The 22,627-nt window shown below is 37.9% G+C and overlaps 1 protein-coding gene across 1 annotated transcript in view; it reads left to right on the top strand.

The window, feature by feature from the left end:
• The first annotated feature begins 4,158 nt into the window (after positions 1-4,158).
• Positions 4,159-22,627, top strand: part of LOC125235239 — a 44,070-nt gene continuing 25,601 nt past the window's right edge. The window contains exons 1-2 of the mRNA XM_048141730.1: positions 4,159-4,292; positions 17,673-17,757. Of these exons, the coding sequence (XP_047997687.1) occupies positions 17,677-17,757 (81 nt within the window). The 5' untranslated portion in view covers positions 4,159-4,292; positions 17,673-17,676. The remainder of the gene's footprint in view (positions 4,293-17,672; positions 17,758-22,627) is intronic.

A 22,627-nucleotide genomic window follows, 5' to 3' on the forward strand; every position in this document is an offset into this window, starting at 1 on the left:
TGTTTTATTAGGGTACCCCCCCCTACATGTAAAGTGGGGGCTGATTTTATTTTTCATTCCAACCCCAACGTGTGATATATTGTTGGATAGGTATTTAAAAATGAATAAGGGTTTACTAAGATCGTTTTTTGATAATATTAATATTTTCGGAAATAATCGCTCCTAAAGGAAAAAAAGTGCGTCCCCCCCCTCTAACTTTTGAACCATAAGTTTAAAAAATATGAAAAAAATCACAAAAGTAGAACTTTATAAAGACTTTCTAGGAAAATTGTTTTGAACTTGATAGGTTCAGTAGTTTTTGAGAAAAATACGGAAAACTACGGAACCCTACACTGAGCGTGGCCCGACACGCTCTTGGCCGGTTTTTTTAATATTATTTTGACATATTTGCGATGAAGTAGGTAGTTAGAAAATTTAAAATATTAACTTCGTGACATCAAACATCATTGAGATTCAATGACTTTCGACGACGGGTGTCAAATAGCAAAGAGGATCGAGTATTAAAGAGCGTTACTGTCAAAGCAAAATGTGTAATCACAGTGCATAGACTGCCATCTCTCCACACAGGCTTAAAACTTTTGAACCTCAGTTTTGACAATTTGGCCCATATTCTGAGCTTGATATGTTTTAAAATGTCAAATTTTAATATTAGCGCCATCTAGCTGAGCCTACCCCAAAGGTGTAACGCCATCTAGGTCACCACTGCTTTATCTATATGGTACTGAGGTACGTTTTTTTCTTAGACTTTATCCGTCTAGATGGAGTTATATAGGTCTTTGCAAATAGTAATCCTTGCCACTTGCCAGTAAGAAAGTTCAGCTGAAAATCCGCAACGTGGCGAGGGTCAAATAAAAACTTGTCAGGCTATAAAGTCCGCAACATTATTGAAGCAACCAAGGTTGCCAAATCTGCTCACTATACTCTGTCAAACAAGTCTGTCAGTAAATAAGAACAAAGAAAACTATATGCATCCTTTTCTTTAGGGTGCTAGAGAAAAGGATACCTATAGTTTTCTTTGTTCTTATTTACTGACAGACTGGTTTGACCTATTGTTTGTTTTTCGGTGTACGTACTTTCCTCGAAAATCGAAATCCCATTAATATGTGTTTGTTTTGAAAGACAACAGGAAAATCCTCTCCCCTTATTCCTCGCAATCGAAAGCGACAAACAGACTAAAACCGGCCAAGTGCGAGTCGGACTCGCGCACCGAGGGTTCCGTACAAACCTGCAAGGTTTACAAAGTTCGTTCATTACGACAATCGAGTCATAACTATGGTATTTTTATTGCAAAATGAAATTCATAACATTACAATGGGGAAAGATGGAGGAGCATAAATTTAAGAATATTTTGTAATGTAACTAAAAATTTAAGGTTTTCGGAATTTTTCCTTTATGTGTGCTATAAAACGTTGCTTCATGCCAAATTTCAAGATTCTAGGTCGACTGGAAGTACCCTTTAGGTTTTGATTCCCTTGCGAGTACTTGCGAGTTTCAAAATATGCAGCTTAAATTGCTGTTTCTTTTGATTGCGTTGACATAGAAGTTTGATTTTATTACAGCTTAAAGGTATTATAGACCTGAGTATTTGGTATGAATTTCAATTTAATACCTCTACGCGTTTATGAGGAAATGGGTAATAAGGTTAAAATTATTAAAAAAAAATATATTATGTGATGTAACTAAAAATTTATGGTTTTCGTAATTTTTCCTTTATCTATGCTATAAGACGTTGCTTCGTACCAAATTTCAAGATTCTGAGTTTACGGGAAGCACCCTGTAGGTTTTGATTCCCTTGCAAGTGTCGAAAATTTGCGGCATAAACGGCTGTATCTTTTGATTGCGTTGGCTTAGAAGTTTTATTTTTTCACAGCTTCAAGGGACAGTAGACCTGAGTAATTGATATAAATTTCAGCTTCATACCTCCACGCGTTCCTGAGAAAAAGGGTCTTGACAGACGGACGGACGGACGGACAGACGGACAACAAAGTGATCCTATAAGGGTTCCGTTTTTTCCTTTTGAGGTACGGAACCCTAAAAATTACAGATTACAGATTAAAAACCCCTCCACTTATTATATACAGTAAGTATACTGGTATAAAGATGGGGATTCCCTTCAGTCACTGAAGAAAAGTTGTTCAGTTTAAGGAGCCTTCAGTTCAATTGTTGCGTAAACCTTCTTCTTCCAAATAAAGTAAAAACTTGTTTAAATCGGTTAACATTATAAAGAATTAAACCTGAAAAACAAAATACTATACAGGTCGCTCAAAGTAGTTAACGAATTCACCGAGAAAAGGCGCTATACACAATAATACTCATTACTACCTAATACTTCTAGTCTTCTAGTCAAGTCATTAGAGTTATATGAGAAACATGAGATTATTTTAAATAGGTAGTTTGAAAGAAAGTTTGTACGGAACCCTCGGTGGGCGAGTCCGACTCGCACCTGGCCGATTTTTTGCTTTTGTTACAGGGCCCACCCGGTATACTGAAAAGTAAAAAAATGCGGTACTGGCACTATCAGGAATATTGTACTGTCACTACTAATCACCTCATTGTCAATATTATTGTCATTACTTAATGGATATGTCATTATTAGTGTTAGTGGAATGGCTGCTACTTCGTAAAGCTACTGTTTACTGATTAAAAAAAAGGCTTTAACGATGTATGATAAGAAAAAAAATGGTGATAATTAAAGATCGTTATCAGCGTGCTGTATCGGTGGCAGAGTATGGTTGACAAAAAAACAAATACACAAGTGTTTAAAACTATATGGGCCATTTTTTTCAAAGTTTGTCCACCCCACTTTTTTAACATGGGTATTTTTTACGCGATTAATACTTAGAATCGCAAGCTCTTTCGATCCTGATAGGAGAAAAAAAATGTCCCAAGATTTCCATACAATTTTTAAACTTTCCATTCCGTTACCGCCATACAAAATGTATGAAAAAATGGAAAAAAAATCTTGTGACACTTTTTTGCTCCTATTAGAATTGAAAGAGCTCGCGATTCTAAGTGGAAACCACATACAAATTTCCAAATCCAAAAAAAAGTAGGGTGGACAACTTTGAAAAAAAAAATCGCCCATATGTATTTAAATGTAAGTATTTGTTTTTTTTTTTGCCAACCGTACCATTTGCCACGAAAAGTGCACCTTGATAACGATCTTTAGTGATAATAGATCGGGTAAATTTTATCTGTATACATAAGGCCCTCTTGCACCAACCACTTAACTCGGGGTTAGTGGGCTGTCATCTGTCAAATTCCATATAAAATGGTGGGTTAACCCTGAATTTTCTTTGGTGCAAGTGGCCCCAAATAGGCTAAGGACCGGCCGCCGTTAAATTTTATTGTATGGGAAGTTCCATAGACGTCTCATGCGTGACGATGATATGTCTGTCACTTGTGGATGGAACTGACCTTAAGTGTTCTAGTTTTCGTAGATGCTTTAGTTTTCGTCCACTTGACGAAACAAACTGATATTTAAATTGCTAGTATTTTTATGTAGATTTCAATAAGCCCAGATGTATATAACGAAGGTAGGTAGGTTTATTTTCAAATTTCTATGCTACTTATGAGCATTTATCGTGATGCATTTCTACTGTAAGATTGTTAAATAATACTTATAAATAAATAAATAAATATTATAGGACATTCTTACACATATTGCATCCATGGCTGAGTCCCACGGTAAGCTCAAGAGGCTTGTGTTGTGGGTACTCAGACAACGATATACATAATATACAAACACTTAGATACATAGAAAACATCCATGACTCAGGAACAAATATCAGTGTTCATCATCACAAATAAATGCCCTTACCGGGATTCGAACCCGGGACCGCGGCGTAGCAGGCAGGGTTACGCGCTAGGCCAGACCGGTCGTCAAAACCACGGTCAAGTTATTTATACGAAGAATGAGAAATCTGTAAAATATTGTAACTGGAAAACAGTACTAGGTATTCCTATATATCCTGTAGGGAACTCATATATGTACTGAGCAAGTCGAGCAACCAACCCCATCCCAGACGTTATCCGCATCTTAATTTCTAACTTCAGACCAATCAGACTCCAAAAGCACAAGTTTTACAACCAACTTCACATCACTGCGCGCGCTGAAGCGACCCCTGCATTTCCAAGAAAGACCGAATGGCTCCGAAACAAGTTCGTTCACTCATCTCATTCAGTTGATCAACAACGCGCTGTTGACCAATTTCAATTCCAATCAGTTCGATCGCGGCCGCTGTCTCTGTCGGTTCTCACGTGTTACCTTGTGTGTTGCTAAACAAACAAATGTAAGTGAATTTTATTTTTATACTCTCATTAGCGTAATCGCCATATTTTAAGCGACGATAAAATTAAAATACAATTATGCGCATAGTTTCAATATTTATAACTGTAGTTTTCGATTATACCGGTTTTATGGGTATACATATTTAAGGCATATTTACGTTCGGTATTTTGGGGTAGGATAAAAATACAGTGTGGTCTTAAAGGTATCATATTTCTCTGTTAGAGTTGTCAAAAATATTTATATGCATTATTTTGACGCTCGTGCAAGAAAAACAGTATCGGTGCATCCTCGCAGTAATTACCCCACAACTTTTACTTATATAATTATATAAAAATACAGTATGTACTTGTTTTTAAAAACCCTTCATGATTTTACTTGTATTACATTGTTGTCGTACGGAGTAAAATAAAAAAATATATTTCAAATTGCGCAATTGCGCATCGCGAAAATACTATCAAAAACAGTTGAAAATCTAAATTCCGTAGCTCGTACTCGCTAATTTAGAACAAAATAATAAATAAAAAGGGCGTCTCCTTGGTTACCTACAACGATGCGTCCCTACGGAGCGGCGTTTTTGAGCATCCACCGACCGGCATAACCGCACCCACATTTAGTTATTTCGGCCATCTTTGTTTTAACAACAGGTTTTAACTATCGACACATCTCTTAAATTGTTTTGATTTTAAATATATTATATTCATACTGACATAAAACCGGAAAAATAAAGCCTCCAAAGCCACCAAAACAAAACCTGGATGCGATTTTTTCATCATTTGATTATTTATTTATTTATTTTTGTTTGCTGCACATTTATAAATCATTGCCCATTTCCAGCTTCTTCTATAAGAAAACTGGTTTTAATTTAAACCTTCGAATACGTACAAGTACTGGTTTTCAATCACAGCCAGTTAAAAACGCGGAGCAGGTAATACTGAGGCTACGCGTTGCTGTTTTGTTTTCCTCCGATTCCTCCGAGCCCTCATTATGTTATTGTTGCAAAAAATACTCTGTTGAAACAATTGACTGCTTATTTTTAAAATTTTGCATATTTTAGTAGTAAAAGCTGGCAAAAATGGTGTGGCGTCTGTCTGTAGCCTTTGCTCTCCTCTCTCTCGTTTGTTTACGATGACGTCAAACAGTAAATAAGGCGCCATTTATTTGTAATAGGGACGAATATCCGTTGGAATTGTATATGAAAACGTCCATAGCTTTTGGGAGCCTTTTGGAACTGAATGCCACATCGGAGCTATACAATATATGTCAATATATGTCCTATACTGTATTGATTGTGCGAAAATTGCGAAATGCGTCGTGAATAAGGGCTGGTACAAACGGACTGCAATTGAATGAAAGTTGCACGCATTGCAGTTGGCGTGCCGTCGGTGTGCAGTAATCTGAAATGTAAAAGTTCTTGATTTTTTGTTGACAACGCCCGCGCAAAAACGTGCAGATCTAGTTTTGTGAATTTTTGGCAACTGGCCAGTGGGACAATTTTGCATCAAGGTTGTCAAGTCTAATCAAATCTAAAGGCCAAATAAAATTTATTCTGAACTCCAGTAGTCGTAATAACATGAAGTAAAACAGGTCAGAATCAATTTATTTCGCGTTAGACCTGAAAAATGTATGTATGTATGTATGTATGTATAAGCTTTGTTGTACCTACATAAAGGAAACAAAAAAAGAGACACAGTTACAGAGTCAGTAATATACAATGTAGGCGAATCTTTTGTTTTGTAATCATGAGCTACGAATTTTCCTTCTCATAATTCTTGTTTTTATTTTTTTTCTACTAAAATAATAGAGCTTTTATGAGTTAAATATGCAATTTTGGTAGAATTTTTAGCTTGGAGTGTCAGCTTTTGTGTCTGATGTCGCTTTCGTATTGAAGTGCTACGCAAACGTTATTGAACATAATAATATACGTGCCAAACTCATGGTAATTCTACAGATAGTATCAATTGTTATTATCCTTTTAGTGCTGTAACACCGTCAATAATAATGTCATTGCCGATTAACAGTGCCATAAAACTCTTATAATTACCCACGCCCACGTATAGGAAATCGTTTTCCTTTTATAACTGGTTTCCTTCATCCAATCGCGAACGTTTCCATTTACCGATTACAGGACTATAGATTTACTTATATGTCAGATTCGTTTGCCTCCTGTTTTTTTTTTTGTATAACAAAATACTTATTTTGTGAGGTAAAACATATCATAATCAATATAGTCATGATATACAGTTAACGTTTAAAATTATGCGACAACTTAATTTGGTCGCAGCAATTAGTTTTCAACGATATTTATAAAGTATCAAATTAAGTAAACACTAAACAGTTTCCAAAAACCCAATTAAATGAAAGCACTGCACTACGCGTAAAAAGGAATTTGAAGTTATGCCAACACCAATATTTAATTGCCCGTAGCAACGCTAACCCGAACGAAATCGAGAATACCCGAAGCAAAGTTTCTTACAACTGCCGGCGTCTGAGATAGCTGCTGTCTACTTTTTTTTCTCAAAACGGCGCTTACATTACATCATCGCTAAAGATAGGAACATAACAAAGGGTGTGTTGGCTTTAAATAACTTTAATGGCCAGATGGGGAATGGAAGCGGGCATTGTTTGGTCAGGGCTTTTGGAGGTGTTACGAATATTCGACGTCTTTGGCCACTTTTAGTATTCGGCCAGTATGAGCGAAATCCATATCCAATTATCCATACTAGGTAATATTATAAATGGAAAAGTGTGTATGTCTGTTTGTCCGTCTTTCACGGCCAAACGGAGCGACGAATTGACGTGATTTTTTAGGTGAAGACAGTTGAAGGGATGGAGTAAACCGAGTACCGACTAAATCCGCCATTAAATATAAGTACATAATATTTATAAATCACAAAACTGTGGCAAACAGAAGCATTAGTATTGCCACATGTGTTTGGAAATAACGGCCAAAATACGTTTTGAGTTTGAAGCTTCCGACCCTTGGCCTTTATTTGATTTGCTACCTGGGAAGCCCCTGAGTAAAAAAGGTTTCTAAAGTTAGGACACTATTGTTGATCGAGCTCTCGGAGTTCAGAATTTGTGTGAGGTAGTACGTTTGTAGTTATTTTTACTAAAAATAATAGACAAATTAAAAAGTGGCAACATTGTAGTATATGCTACGGCAAAGTCAAAATCCCTAGGCGCACGGTACATATCGGTATTGTTTTAACCCTTTAGGCCCACTTGCTCCAACCACTAAACTCAGGGTTAGTGGGCTGTCAACTGTCAAATTCCACATAAAATGGTGGGCACTGGTCTCAAAAAATACCACCCTGTATTTTTAGGGCTACACGGAATTTTTAGGACTACACGATGGCGTGGCTTTTAGACCCGATAAAGGGTTTTTCGATTGTTCGATTTCGTGTTTTTTTATTGGTACCACTAAACGTACGTTTACGTTTGGTGAGAAACATAAGTGTGCAATAATAAAATGTACTTAGTTGTTAAATAAAATAAAAAAATCCCAACTTCTACCACTCGGTATTCCAAAAAACATTTCGCCATTTTCCACGTCTTTACTAGTGACGAAATCGAGCCCTCAAAATTAAAACTCTAGGTCCATGGGGTTCCAGCGCGAACAAGTTGTTCACAGAAATCGCGAAGCGTCTGGTTGAGGTAACTGGTGACCGAAGAGCTGGCGACTTCCTCGCACAACATATCAGCATTGCGATACAGCGAGGAAATGTCGCCAGTATCCTTGGTACAATGCCTCAAGGGCCTATTTTAGACATTAGCTAGCTTTTAAATTTAGTCTTAGTTTCTTATATAATTATGTAAATATGTTCATGTAAATAAACAGATTAAAAACAAAAATCGGCCATCAGGATGCATTTTCAACAACCTTCGCAAAATTTATAAGGAGTTTCAAAAATGTATACCTACAGTTTTTGTCAAATCCATTTTGGAGACCATTTATTTATAAATATGCGGCCATGTGTGTTTCCAAGGTCTACGGGTCACAGCGATTCATATTGTTGACAAGTTTTTCATGTCGATTTATCACTTTACCTCTGTACTTTAACCTTGTGTTTAGGTACAGTCGAGTTCATAAATATGTGTACATTTTTTCCCCTTATTGATACGAGTTAAGGTGAAGAAATGTACAGATATTAATGAACTTGACTGAATGTTTTTTATTCTGATAAACAATAATAATTCTTGTTTTAAGCCTTGTGTTACCTCTTTTTCGTACGAATTTTATGAATAAAATTTACTTGTTATATGTAGTTTTAAACGTTATGAATACAAACAAAAATGCTTGCAAATTTATTTCAACAGTTTCAACTCTTGTACATCATTTTTCTCTCTGACTTTCGGGCTCGGTCGGTTATTCTGTTCTTCTGTGTATAAGGTCATTTCTCAAAATTTTGCCACCCCCACCTGTCAGTACGTTTATGTTAGAACTTTTTTTTTAGTATACAATATCTTCATAAATAAATTATCAATACATATTAAAAGACAGTTTTTACATAGAGGCCTGATGCTTTGAAATCGATTTATTTTATATTAATGAAATAAATAATAATTGTAACTAAGTTTTGTCGTTCACCTTCCGTGTCCCAACGCGGAGTACTCATGTTTCGAGTTGTTAAAAGTACACAAATTATTAACTTTACTTACCTTTATTGCTGTATTTTATTTGCATATATCCTTAACTTTTAAAACTAGAGTATCTGATAATAACATTACACTTATGTTCCAAGTTATTTGGCTTTAAAGTTTGTCCACGGCCGTTTTTGTCGTTGACCTGTCGAGACAAACTCGCAAGCACTGTGCGATCCCTACTCCACCTCTGCCGCCCCACCCCACATGAATCGAAGCCGCCAGTATCGGCCATCACCTGCAAGCAACGGCACGTGCTCACTACGCCTTGATTAGAAAATATAAATTTTTAATTACCTCGAACGGGAGTTTGTAACGGGTAAGTAGTCGTTATTCTGTCAATCATAAACTGGTTATTGTTTGAGATACTGCATTAACTGTAACATATGTTTCGTATTTTGTTGCTTATTTTTAGGCACCTAAATATTTAGTTCGTTCGGCAAATACTTTTTGAGTTTTGGCGAAATAACTGGCATTTTGTCGGTCACCTGTGCATCGTTCACCTGGCTAAAATAGGCAAGTGAACGACATTTTGGGACAGGGTGACGACAAAAATGATAAATTTACCAATCGTAATAATACTTTTTTACACCTTCAATATTTGTTTTGTGCGTTAAATGAGAAAAGTATTACTGTTATATCGGTTTAGGCTGCATTTCTCAAAGGATTGTTGCTTTTTTGTGGTGTGTGTCCTTCACCTGTGCGATAAAGCCCGGTGAACGACTCAGTGACAGGAAACCGACACGTCGATCACTTGTCATAAGCCAGAGTATTATCAATAAGTATTATTATCATTAATGAGTATTAAAACATAATCTAGAATATGAGTATTATAATAATAATGAGTATCCTTATATTTTTAAAATTAAAAGTAACTCTTCTGTGATTTATTTACATATTTTAATTTTTTCATTTGTTTTTTGCCCCCTTTAAAAAATGAAATCTTAATTATAGTCTAAATACCGTGTCAGTAAGCAAGTGATTGCTTGAAGTGAAGTCACTTCATTATATTTCAGAGTAGCTATTATATTATAATTTTATTTAAGTGTCGGGTATAAAATATTAATGACCCCTTTCCTTGAGATTTGGGCAGCGGTTAAAAACTATTATAATGCTGATGGGCAGGTGAATGACGTCCATATCAGGTGAATGATCACCAAACTACAGGTGATCGACTACGGACGCAGGTTAGCGACGCTTGTCGTTAACTTGTCAAATGTGTCATACAAATTTGTACTAATTTGTCGTTAACCTGCTGCTGTTGTCGATAACCTGTGTATATTTATCCTTCACCTGATCATGATGTCGTTCACCTGAATTTTAATCGATCATAACTTCTATAATAATTAATTGATATCGGTGCCTTTGACATTTTTGAAATGCTTGAGACGCATTCAAACGATCCCTACAAATTTTTTTTTTAAAATGCGACATTTAAAAAAAAGCAAATCTTTCACCTGTCGGTGCCAAAATTTTGAGAAATGGCCATAAGTACATAAGATTACAGATCATGAAATAGTTATTTGTTATACAAGGGGGCAAAGTTGTATTTTAACGCCGAGTGTGTTGAATTGAAAAACGAGCAAGTGAAAGGATTCTATAGTTGAACCACGAGCGAAGCGAGTGGTTCGAGAATAGAATCCTGAACTTGCGAGTTTTTTAACACACGAGAAGTAAAATACATTTGCACCCGAGTATAACACAAAACTTTTCCCCTCACTACAGCGAGGAAACTACAACGCAAAAAATGCGTTTATTACTGCTTCCAGTAGTTTCACAGGTGGTAAATCATCTTTATTACTAGATTCACCTACTTTTATCAATTTTAAAGCAATTAATTAGACTTTATTCAAGGTCAAATTACTTTACCCACTAGTGGATAAAATGCGTTTTTACCCGCTGGTATTAAAGGACAAAACACGTGTTTCCGAGCTAGTGAGGGGAAAAATAACTTGCATGTACGTTTAGTGTTTACCTCCAGCCATTTAGTGTTTACCTCCAGTTTACCATACCTACATGTCTATTATAATTTTGGCACGCCGGTAATACGAAGCTACGAGTATGCGATTCTTTTTATGTAGGTACCTATTTATCAGAGCCGTAAATTAGGTATGTTTTTATATATCGTAAGCTCAAAAGGTAACGCGCTGGTGGCCTAGCGGTAAGTGCGTGCGACTTTCGTTCTGGAGGTCGTTCTGCACCAATGAGGTCGCGTGTGGTGACGGGTAAAGAACACCACGGCTCTTCCCGTGGGTGTCACCAATGGGAGTTTTTCAGAGGCTGGCAACCTGTCACTGCAATGTCACAGTTTAGTTTTCTTTCAACCCCTTATTTGCCGGGAGTGGCACTGAAGCTTTAGTGGTTTCGTGTGTTCTGCCTACCCCTTTATGGGATACAGGCGTGATTTTATGTTATGTATGTTATGTGTGAAATGTCATTTGATATTTACCAGTCGCTTTTCGGTGAAGGAAAACATCGTGAGGAAACCGGACTAATTCCAATAAGGTCTAGTTACCCTTCGGGTTGGAAGGTCAGATGGCAGTCGCTTTCGTAAAACTAGTGCCTACGCCAAATCGGGATTAGTTGTCAAAGCGGACCCCAGGCTCCCATGAGCCGTGGCAAATGCCGGGATAACGCAAGGAGGATGATGATGCAGCTCAAAAGGTAACCTGATGGTCACTTTCAGCCACAAAACTTCAAGCAAAATAGTAAGGCAATTTGCCAAAGAAATAGAATAGAATAGAATAGAATAGAATAAATTTTATTCGTAAACACACAAAAGAGAAAAATATTACAAATAGGAACACATAAAAACGAGAAGGTGCCACGAAATGGTTTAACCTCAGCATATTGCTGGCGACTTCCAGCGCTGATCTTCCTGTTAAACCATTCGGTGAAAAACAATCACGACAGGTAACATGAACAAAATTAGATAGGAGTGCATAATGTTTGTCAAATCTAAAATAGTCGTTATTTTTAGATGCTTGCGTAACAGAAGGTGAGGTAAGGTCAAATTCATGTTTCGAAGTAGATAAGGCGACATTTTTACAAGCTTTTATTTATCTTGCCATATTAGTAGGAAATGTTAGTTTTTTTTTAATACTACGTCGGTGGCAAACAAGCACACGGTCCGCCTGATGGAAAGCGGTCACCGTAACCTATGAACGCCTGCAACTCAAGGAGTGTCACATGCGCGTTGTCAACCCATTAGAAGCATGTGCACTCCCTTTTGCTGTGTTAAATACACAGCAAAAAAGAGTGTACAAGTTCCAAGGAGGATTCGGGTTGCCGACGACTCAAAGGACAATAGACGGAACGAATTAGTTCCGTAGATCCTTCCGTCACCAGCACACCGCACCCTCGTTGAGCTCTGGCAGCCTTACTCACCGGCAGGAACACAACACTATGAGTAGGGTCTAGTGCTATTTCGCTGCGGTCTTCTGTAAGTTACTTTGAATAAAATAATAATATTGTACCTACGCCCACTTTGACTCACATTTCGATTTCCGATACAGCTAAAATTTCGCATAAATAAACATTATGTAAACCTGATGACACTGTAATATTAACCTCGATACAAAAATAAATCAACGCAATAGTACATTGTGCAACAAGGGGAGGAAGTTGAATATCACTAAGCAGAGTAAGTTAAATCGCGACGGCTTGCCGGAGCGATTTAAAGACTCTAGTACACACAGTTTAAGACTCTAGACACAATGCTTTTCATCACACTTGCATTATAAAAAATATGCAAAAAGGTAAAAAAGAGTTCAATACAGTACTAGAGATTCCTTAACTCCCTAGGGAGAACGATTTTTCTATAACTCACGCTCCGCCTGCGTGCAATAGCACATTTAGTGTGCGAGTGTGATGAAAAAAATATTTTATAACGTTCGGGGTAACTTTTGTCTTAATGAGCAATACAAGCAAGCAATGGAGTAAATACTAAAGGCAACTTCAAAAGCTTTTACCAAAACGGAAATAAACAGTACCATAATATAAAACGGTCGCGCGACCATCGCGCGACCGTCGCCGTCGCGTCTCATACATTTCGTATGCGTCGCATCGTCGTCGCGCGACCATCGTGACGTTATCTGGGTAAAGGGACCTTATTCTCGATGGCGCTTACGTCCCGCGATCGTATTTGTACACAAACATCGCTCATAACGCCGTAAGCGCCATCGACAGTAAAAGCTCGGCCACACATGCGCGTTTTGATAGCGTAGGCGGAGCGGTAGCGGAGCGCAACGATAGCGGTGCGCCGGACGAATGCTGGCGTTGCGTCCAGCGGACGCCGGCGGGAACTAACAAGCGCGGATTGCGAGCGGAACTTCAGCGTTCCACCGCTAACATTGCGCTCTGCTAACGCTCCGCTGACGCTACGCTATCAAAACGCTTTATGTGTGGCGGAGGCTTAAGAGGAAATGAGCCCCCCTTTCAACTTGGGAATTTTAGTTAAATATATAGATTTTTTGGTTAATTGTTACCAATCTTGAGTATCACACCTTTTTTTGCGCCATAATGAAAAAGGCCGTTTTTGGAAATTTTTGATTGGCTCTAGAGTTTTTAAAAAGCAGAATATCAAAAAAATCAAAACGGTCCGACATAGATAAAAATAATAATAATCTGTGTTGAAAAAATCATTGCTCTATCTTCAAAAATCAGGGAGGAAATAGTCGAGAGCGTTTGTATGGAGAATTGACCCCTACCGTATCGTCTTAAGATCCCTTTACCCAGATTATAAAACGCGGCATAGTCTGAAATCAACTTGAATAATAATGGTATATTCTGCTTCACTGTCTGGTTTGGTCTCATCACACACATCCAAAAACAGGTCTTACCATATCGCTTTAAAACTTATTATACAATCATTAATCTTTTACATGCCTGCTGCTGAGATGACTGAGTATATGTGAATCTTACTACAAACACATAAGGCCCATGTATAATCAGGTTTATACGGCGTGGATTATAAGACTACTGACTATACGTGAGTCTTACTACCAATACATAAGGCCCGACTATACTACTTCAAGGGCACCTTGTTCCGGCGACCGGTTACTTGTAATCATTTTTTTTTTCATTGGTTTTCAAACGGATTCTCACGCTCTGTGCTCATCCTCCATGAGTTTGCCACGGCTCAGACCGGTTCTCCCAAGTTTTTTTTTTACGACGAGTTGTAATCTTTATTTTAGTCATTGTTTTCCAAAAAGCGACTGGCATTCAAATGACATTTCGTACGAAAAACTCATTGGTACGAGCCGTATCCGGATCGAAAGTCGCACGCTCTTACCGCTAGGCCACCAGCGCTAGAGTTAAATTAGGTTTTTTGTGATTAGGTTTACCTTGACTTTTACCCTATATTTTACCGTCTACAAAGAAACTGGTTGAACAAAGAAAAGATCGACAAAAGAAAATGTCGTTAACGAATTACCAATTCGTTGCTACTCTGACGTGGCGACCGGTCTGGCTCAGTCGGTAGTGACCCTGCCTGCTAAGCCGCGGTCCTGGGTTCGAATCCCGGTAAGGGCATTTATTTGTGTGATGAACACGGGTATTTGTTCCTGAGTAATGGATGTTTTCTATTTATATAAGTGGTATGTATTTATCTATTTAAGTATGTATATCGTTGCTTAGCACCCATAGTTACTTTGCTTTGCTTAGTTTAGGGGCTAAGTTGATCTGTGTAAGGTGTCCCCAATATTTATTTATTTACTCTACTACTAGTTGGAGAGGGTTAAAACCCATATCTTGTTATAAAAACCGGCCAAGAGCGTGTCGGGCCACGCTCAGTGTAGGGTTCCGTAGTTTTTCGTATTTTTCTCAAAAACTACTGAACCTATCAAGTTCAAAACAATTTTCCTAGAAAGTCTTTACAAAGTTCTACTTTGGTGATTTTTTTCATATTTTTTAAACATATGGTTCAAAAGTTAGAGGGGGGACACACTTTTTTTTTCCTTTAAGAGCGATTATTTCCGAAAGTATTAACATTATCAAAAAATGATTTTAGTAAACCCTTATTCATTTTTAAATACCTATCCAACAATATATCACACGTTGGGGTTGGAATGAAAAAAATATCAGCCCCCACTTTGCATGTAGGGGGTACCCTAATAAAAAAAAATTTTTCCCATTTTTTATTTTTGCACTTTGTTGGCGTGATTGATATACATATTGGTACCAAATTTCAGCTTTCTAGTGCTAACGGTTACTGAGATTATCCGCGGACGGACGGACGGACGGACGGACGGACGGACGGACGGACGGACGGACGGACGGACGGACGGACGGACGGACGGACGGACAGACAGACATGGCGAAACTATAAGGGTTCCTAGTTGACTACGGAACCCTAAAAAGTAGATACATAATTGACAGAAAAACTTTTATCATGAGGCAATGGCATTGGGTCATCAAGAAATCCCAAAAAAAAAATGTAGTTAACAAGGTTTCCAAAATAATATAATTATGTATATTTACTCTGTCAAACAAGTTTGTCAGTAAATAAGAACAAAGAAAACTATATGCATCCTTTTCTTTAGGGTGCTAGAGAAAAGGATACCTAAGGTCAGTGCGGGCAAGACCGGCATAGTTTATTTGAATTAAAGTTTGAGTGGATAAAACTCTATAATTAATGTAGTCTGGCGTAATGCGCATGGTCCTATGGGATAGCAAATATTATATTTTACAAAGCTTTTACAACATTTTGGTGAATTAAGGTACTTTTAAGTGATAAAAATCACATTTTTTAAGGCTCGGCGGGTTGACCGTCCTCCCGCGATGAGTACGGAAAGACCGTCTAGTGTTTGTTGTCGCGTAATTTCATATGAGACTAGGTTCCAAACTCATGATCATTGTTATTTTACGTAATAACAGGGCAGAATGTGCTAGATAATTAATAAAATAACGTTGAAATTTTGAACATATAACCATTTTTCTATTTATAAGGCAAGACCGGCATATGTCCCGTAGATGGGGTTCATAACCTTTTATTTTCAGGTCCAGATATTGCATAACACTGTTCCAACAAACACCTGCGAATCCAATTTAGTCACGATAATTGACCCATAACACACTGACCCATGACCCGTTGACCCATGACAACTTTTATGTCAATGTGACAGTCAGCAATGTCAGATTTCCAATTGGTCATTAATTTTGAAGTCAGCACCATGACCCCCAAAAACCTATTTGACGACACCCATGACGTCTTTTGTATCAATTGACAGTCAGCAATGTCAGATTCCAGATTGGTTATTAATTTTGGAATCAGCACCCCTGAAAACATATTTGACCACACCCATGACCACTTTTGTGTCAAAGTGACAGTCAGCAATGTCAATTAACGGTCGGGTAGCCGTAAAATAGTCGGTCAAAACCGTTTTAAAGGGTACCTTTTGTACCTACTCCTTTTGGGTGATGCTGATCATAAAAATAATGAGCAACTTGAAACCCTACTCTCTTTGGAAATATTTGTCGTCGCATGTTGCACAATCTACATTATACTTAAACAAAAATAATAAAAAACGGATAGAACTTACGATAATTCTACCAACATAAATTATAGTTTTCTTTGTTCTTATTTACTGACAAACTTGTTTGACAGAGTATATAATTAAATCGTACAGAAATACCTACTCTTGTAGTCTTCTTTACTCGTCAACTTTGGTGTCTTCGTACAAACATTGAAACGGAGGTCAGGCCCCGCAGCCGAATGACATTTCTGCGACGCCAAACGCCGCAGAAATGCAGTCTGGCTCTGTCGTGCCAATACGCAAGAGCGATAGAGATAGATAGCTACAGCTACCTAATATGATACGCGACGTCTGTATGCAGTCGGCACACAGACGTCGCGTATCATATTAGTTATGCGGTATGCAAATTACATAACTTATTCATTACATCAGTTCCATTCATGTTCCGAAACAACGTTCGTCGATGCTTCAAGTTCAATGTCAAAACTAAACCAGCATTTCATTACCAGCTTTTGGCCTGCTCCATACAAACGTCCACCCCCATTTTAGGAAAGTGGGGGGTTGGAAAGAGACAAAAACCTATGTATCCCTTCAACTATCTCGACATAAAAATCATGTCATTTTGTCGCTCCGTTTTGCCGTGAAAGACGGAAAAACAGCCATACACACGTTCCCATTATAGATTCTGTGGTAAAATACGGACTATAAAAGATTACATTACCTATAATAGAACTTGTTGTTCCGTTATATTACGCCATAGTGAGAGAATATTGTGGAATTTATATATCGTCACTATTTAAAAAAAAACTTGTATCTTCGTCTGTCAATGAAAAGAAAATTGTAGTGAGTATGTATGGAATGCATATAGACTTACTGCGTTTTAACTTTGAGGAACAGCGTGAGATACGAGATTTTTTTAAAAGTAGTGACGTTATGCTGCATAAGTTAAAAGTGGAGGTAGGCGAGGCGGTTTTATAATTTTGAACGATTTTTAACTGTTTCTTTTTTATAAGTAAACTTATTAACATTTTAACGAACATTTTCCTGTCGCAATATTATAGTCAGCCTGTTTCTTTTTGACATGTGACCAAGGGTTTTCTGAATCGTGTTTTTCGCCAGGTGGCGATACTGACTACTGACGTTCTTTCTGACAGCAAACTTGAAAATTACATACATTTTCCGTTATGCTTAGGTACAGTCAGCCAAAAAAGTGGTTGACAAAAAAGCTGATTTCATTTTTATAATTATTTATTTTTCTTTTCCAGAATCATGCCTAGCCTGATCTTCGACAAGTGCTGCGGCTGCATCGACCTGAAGACAGGATGCTTCATCATCGGCTACCTGGAGCTGGTAAGATCATAACATATTAGTATTACATACGACATATACATACATAGATATATTACCTCCAAAGATGTGACATACGGGCAATAAAAATGGTGCCAGTATAGTGACGTCATTGGTACCATTGACGAATGCGAGCCAAGCGTGCAGTCTTTGCGACCAATCGCGCGCGCGTTGCGTACTCAACAACCAATCGCATTGTAGCGTTCCACCAAGCAAGACGCACCAAAAATGATTCTGTTCAGTGATTATATTAATGGCCTTGGAAAATGAGAACTACGTTTGTATTTGGTTTGTATGGAGAATCAATGGTTTCCCGTATTTAAATTTTGGATAGAAGATGCCACTTACACCACTCTTCCCACTGATAGTTTATTACCTCATCATTTAAGATGTCAAAAATTTGAAATAGTGAATATTGTAAATACATTATAGGTATTTCAATTTTATTTACCAACCAACTTAAAAACGTTTGGTCACTCGCTTGTATTGGTTGTTCGTACTGGCCTGGCCCCACTTACTACTTACTTATATGTGTAAACAAAGTGACAATTCCTATAAATTAATGCAGAAAGGCTATTTTAAGCTATTGTGGGCTAGGCTCAGGAAGTCCATGCACTCAATTCTACAAGTAAATTAGTATGGGAATGGGAACGCCGAAGCTGCGCGTGTCACAATCTCCATCAGATATATAGGAGCGGACAGCGTACTCAAATATATCTGTACACGTCTAGACAAATGCTCTGGAAGGTTTCCTGCATAGTTTTTTGAAGCTAAATCGATATTTTTTCAAAGAAACTTTTTAATATTATCAATATCTTTTTCGGTCTATTCTTTTTCTTTTTTTTAAGTGCTTCTACGTGGCGAAAACGGCCTAATTAACTATGCTACAAAAAGCGCAGCGATACTCAAAACTGATATTAAGTATAACCAATAATAACATTCCGTAAAGACAAAGACATATATGACTCCGTATAGACAGATAAAGTCTAAGAAAAAAACGTACCTCAGTACCATACAGAAAAAGGTACGGTGGCCTATGTACGGATGGCATTAGAGAAACAACAGCTTCGATGAATATATGATTTATTCGGACTGATATTAGGCAAGGTACACGATAGATGGCGACATAGGTAAATACTAATATTCATATTTGACATAGATTAATATTCATATTTGACATTTTAACATATATCAAGCAAAGAATATGGGCCAAATTGTCAAACCTGAGGCTCAAAAGCTTGAGTCGAGAGATGGCAGTCTATGCACTGTGATTACACATTTTACTTCGACAGTAACTCTCTACAATACTCGATCCTCTTTGGTAAAGATAACTTTATGATTTAAACTTGAAGTTTAGTTATGTTTTCGAGGAAAAACAAACGAAAACGAAACTTCAATTTTAAAAACTTGTCTTGTTTAGGTGACCAACATCACCTCATGTCCAAAGGTTTTGTCTATTTGATTTTGGAACTATGTATACCTATGTCTTGTTATATTATAATAAGGCTTCTAACCAAAACGGATGAGCTATTACGTTAAAATAAATACGACGCGTTTTCTTCCATGAATATCCACCTCTTCGTCTTAACATGTCCCAAATATCGTTCAAAGACAAACTGAAACCCATGTTGCTTAAAAGGCAAAATGACTAAAAATACTACCTACCAATATAATTCCATATTCAGTGTATCTAAGTATTTATTTAATTTCTTGTTAAAAATATCTTTTTTTAAGGATTTGTAAGTAATTAGTATGTAATTGAAAACTTAAATTTTGCATTCTTGTTTTTTTTTTTTTTTTTATGTACTTCTAGTCGTTTTGTGTCACCGCCTCAAACCGGGCAGGCTGAAAATCAGCGCTGAAACCACGCCGGAAGGTGAGGCTCCAGCACATAGCTGAGACTGTCCACTTGTCACGTATACCTAGATTGTAAGTAAAATTTCCTTGTATTGTATAGGTTATAACTTTAAGATATTTCATAAGGTACAGATTGTAACGACCATGTTGTGACAATAAATAATTTATCTATCTATCTATCTATCTATCTAATATGGAAAAATTACAAAAGAATTAGTCCTGAATTACCTATGCATAAAAATCATCTAAAACTACAATCAAAGTGTGGTCTCTTTGGAACGGCTGAGTCACTGTATTCTTAACTCCCTAAATCTATTTCGAAGGCGATAAACCATGCGTGACGCCCTAACGCCCCACCCAAAAGTTCAGTAATGGCGCCAGGGGCTCTAGCCAAGAGCACATCTCGGACACTGGCGATCAAATATATGAAAGAGGCGCGTTCCTAGCACACATTCTAAGCTCGTGTAGGTGAACGCGTACCATGCTTGTATGAGTGAGATATGACAGGTCGACTGTTCGCGTTTTTGACAGGCGGTAACTGTGAGGTAACCGAGAGGGGGTGGGCGCCACTTTCAGCGGGGAGCGGGAGTGGCCATACTGTACGATAGTACTCTTTATTATACTGTGCCAAGAGTCACTTACGCTGCGTACAACCGTATCGTAGCTAGCTCTCACTATGGCTGTTATGTAGTGACGCGACAGAGCCAGACTGCTCATAATTTACTAAAATCATCAATACCACTTCTGAAATTCAAAACAATAAAATGGCGAACCAAGCCGCGCATCCCTGCGTGGTCATTGTCCGCTTTTCACAAGCTAACTGGAGCCTGGAGCCGAGTACAGATGTACTGCGAAAAGGGTTTCCTTCGGAAACGTTCGTATGTGTCATGCTAGTTCAGTCAATGTCAGTACTATCTTGTACTGACACTAACTGAAATAGCATGACACGTTTGTACTAGGCTTGCGCCGTTTCGTTCGTTGATCGGAGCGCTCCGATCTCGTTCAATCGCTCCCACGAACTAGTTCGCTCTTTTAGGTCTTTTGCTCATTTAGTTCAGCCAGACCAGTGACCACTGCGGTCGGAAAGATCAGAATGAATGGGACCGAATAGTGTCAAAATGATACGAATAGTCCACAGATAGTAACATTTCGGGCCGAAAGGTTGTAAGTAACCGAAGCTCAATATGAAAACTTGACTTTTTTGTTGCTCTGCTAAGTAGCTCTCGCTCTCGGTCGGCACAGTCACACACTCGTTCTCGATCCAAACCGCTCGCGCTCGCCGATCCTATACTGAACTAAATGAGCAAAGACCGATTCTCAGAGCACGGAAAGATTCAGTTCATTTCGGTCATTGATGGGATTTTATTCCTAACAGTTCATAGTTCGTGAACGACACAAGCCTAGTTCGTACGTTTCCGTAACAATTCGAAGGCAAATCTTTTCGCACTACATCTGTATAGCGTCAACGATTGTTATTTCTGCTAATCCGAATCAGTTCGGCTTGCTATATGGCATAGCATGTATTAGGGTTGGGACAACTTTAACTTGACCCTAACCGTGCGCTACCACAGATAAGATAATAACCTACTTCATTTTTGACAACCCTAAATAACATAGATAACACCACAGATGTTATATATACCATAGATCCAGCAAACGTATCTACTTAGCGTGTCAAATGAACTCAGTGAAATCCACTGAGTTGTCCGTCTTTACTCGCAGCTTGCAGCTTTCGGGCGTCAATTTTTGTAAGTTGAAGTCAACCAAAACATAAAAAATGCCTCGTTACGTGATATACAATTGCAACAACACAAAAATTATGAACAATCAAGAGCCTGAGACATATTTAAAATTACAGGCAAGAATCAACTTCAGTACAAAATTTGACACGCTCGGCCCCTATACAAATATATGAATTTGTTTTTTCTATCTAAATTAAGTTCTGTGGATAACACGATTCGACCCTGAACTGCTGGCAAACTTCGGTTTTATAGAAAGTGTTCATTCTGTAAGCAAGCATGGTCGCGTGATAAACAATACGCCAGGCAGTTCTTTACGTATTATTTGTAAGTGCGATAGTGACGCACAGATGCGATAAAGTTTATAGAACTAGTGCGCTACGCCCGATGTATGTACTATTGTTTATTTTGTGGCATGGCGAATGATATGCAACTGACTCTGTCCAACTAATACGGAAGAGCAAGAGAGTAGAGACTGCACGATGCCACAGTCAAACCGTGGAAACTGTTTTGTGGGACACTGTACTTGTATAAGCTGTATACTTTTAAATAATAATAGAGGGAAGTAACGATCCGCTACGGAGCACCAAAGATCTCTTTGCTAGAGGCCTAGTGCTTTTAATAGAAACTTACTTTCTTTTTTTCGGTAATTATATACTTTAACCTTATCTCAAGAGTATCAGTGTTGGCTTACAGTCCACAGTTCGTAGACAATGGCTTTCTAAATGTTAGACGGATTTGTAAAGAAAATATCTATGAATAATAATGAAAATGATACTTTTACTAATTACATATGACATAGATATATGGGTACATACAATCACGCGTATATCTCATAAACGGAAAGGCAGAGCACATGCAACTTCTGAAGTTTCAGTGGTACTCATGGCAATTAAGGGGTTGAAAGAAAACTAAATTGTGACACTAGTGACAGCCTCTCGCCTACGCCACAAGCCGCAATTTAACCCTTATCCCATGGCTGACTTCTATACGACACCATAGATTAAATATAAAAAGATCATACCATCCCATATATTAAAATGCGACCGCCTAAGAACGCGCATACAACACCACACATAGATGGCGTTAGTGCGTTTTCACATTATCCGATCCGATATCGGATATCGGATCGATATCCCATACATTACAGGCGCCATCTTCGATTATTTCCATTGAAATCCTTCCGAAATCCGATGTAAATAAATACAAAATAAATATTATAGGACATTCTTACACAGATTGACTGAGGCCCACGGTAAGCTCAAGAAGGCTTGTGT

This window comes from Leguminivora glycinivorella, chromosome 17 (genome assembly GCF_023078275.1).
Source record: "Leguminivora glycinivorella isolate SPB_JAAS2020 chromosome 17, LegGlyc_1.1, whole genome shotgun sequence".
Lineage (NCBI taxonomy): Eukaryota > Metazoa > Arthropoda > Insecta > Lepidoptera > Tortricidae > Leguminivora > Leguminivora glycinivorella.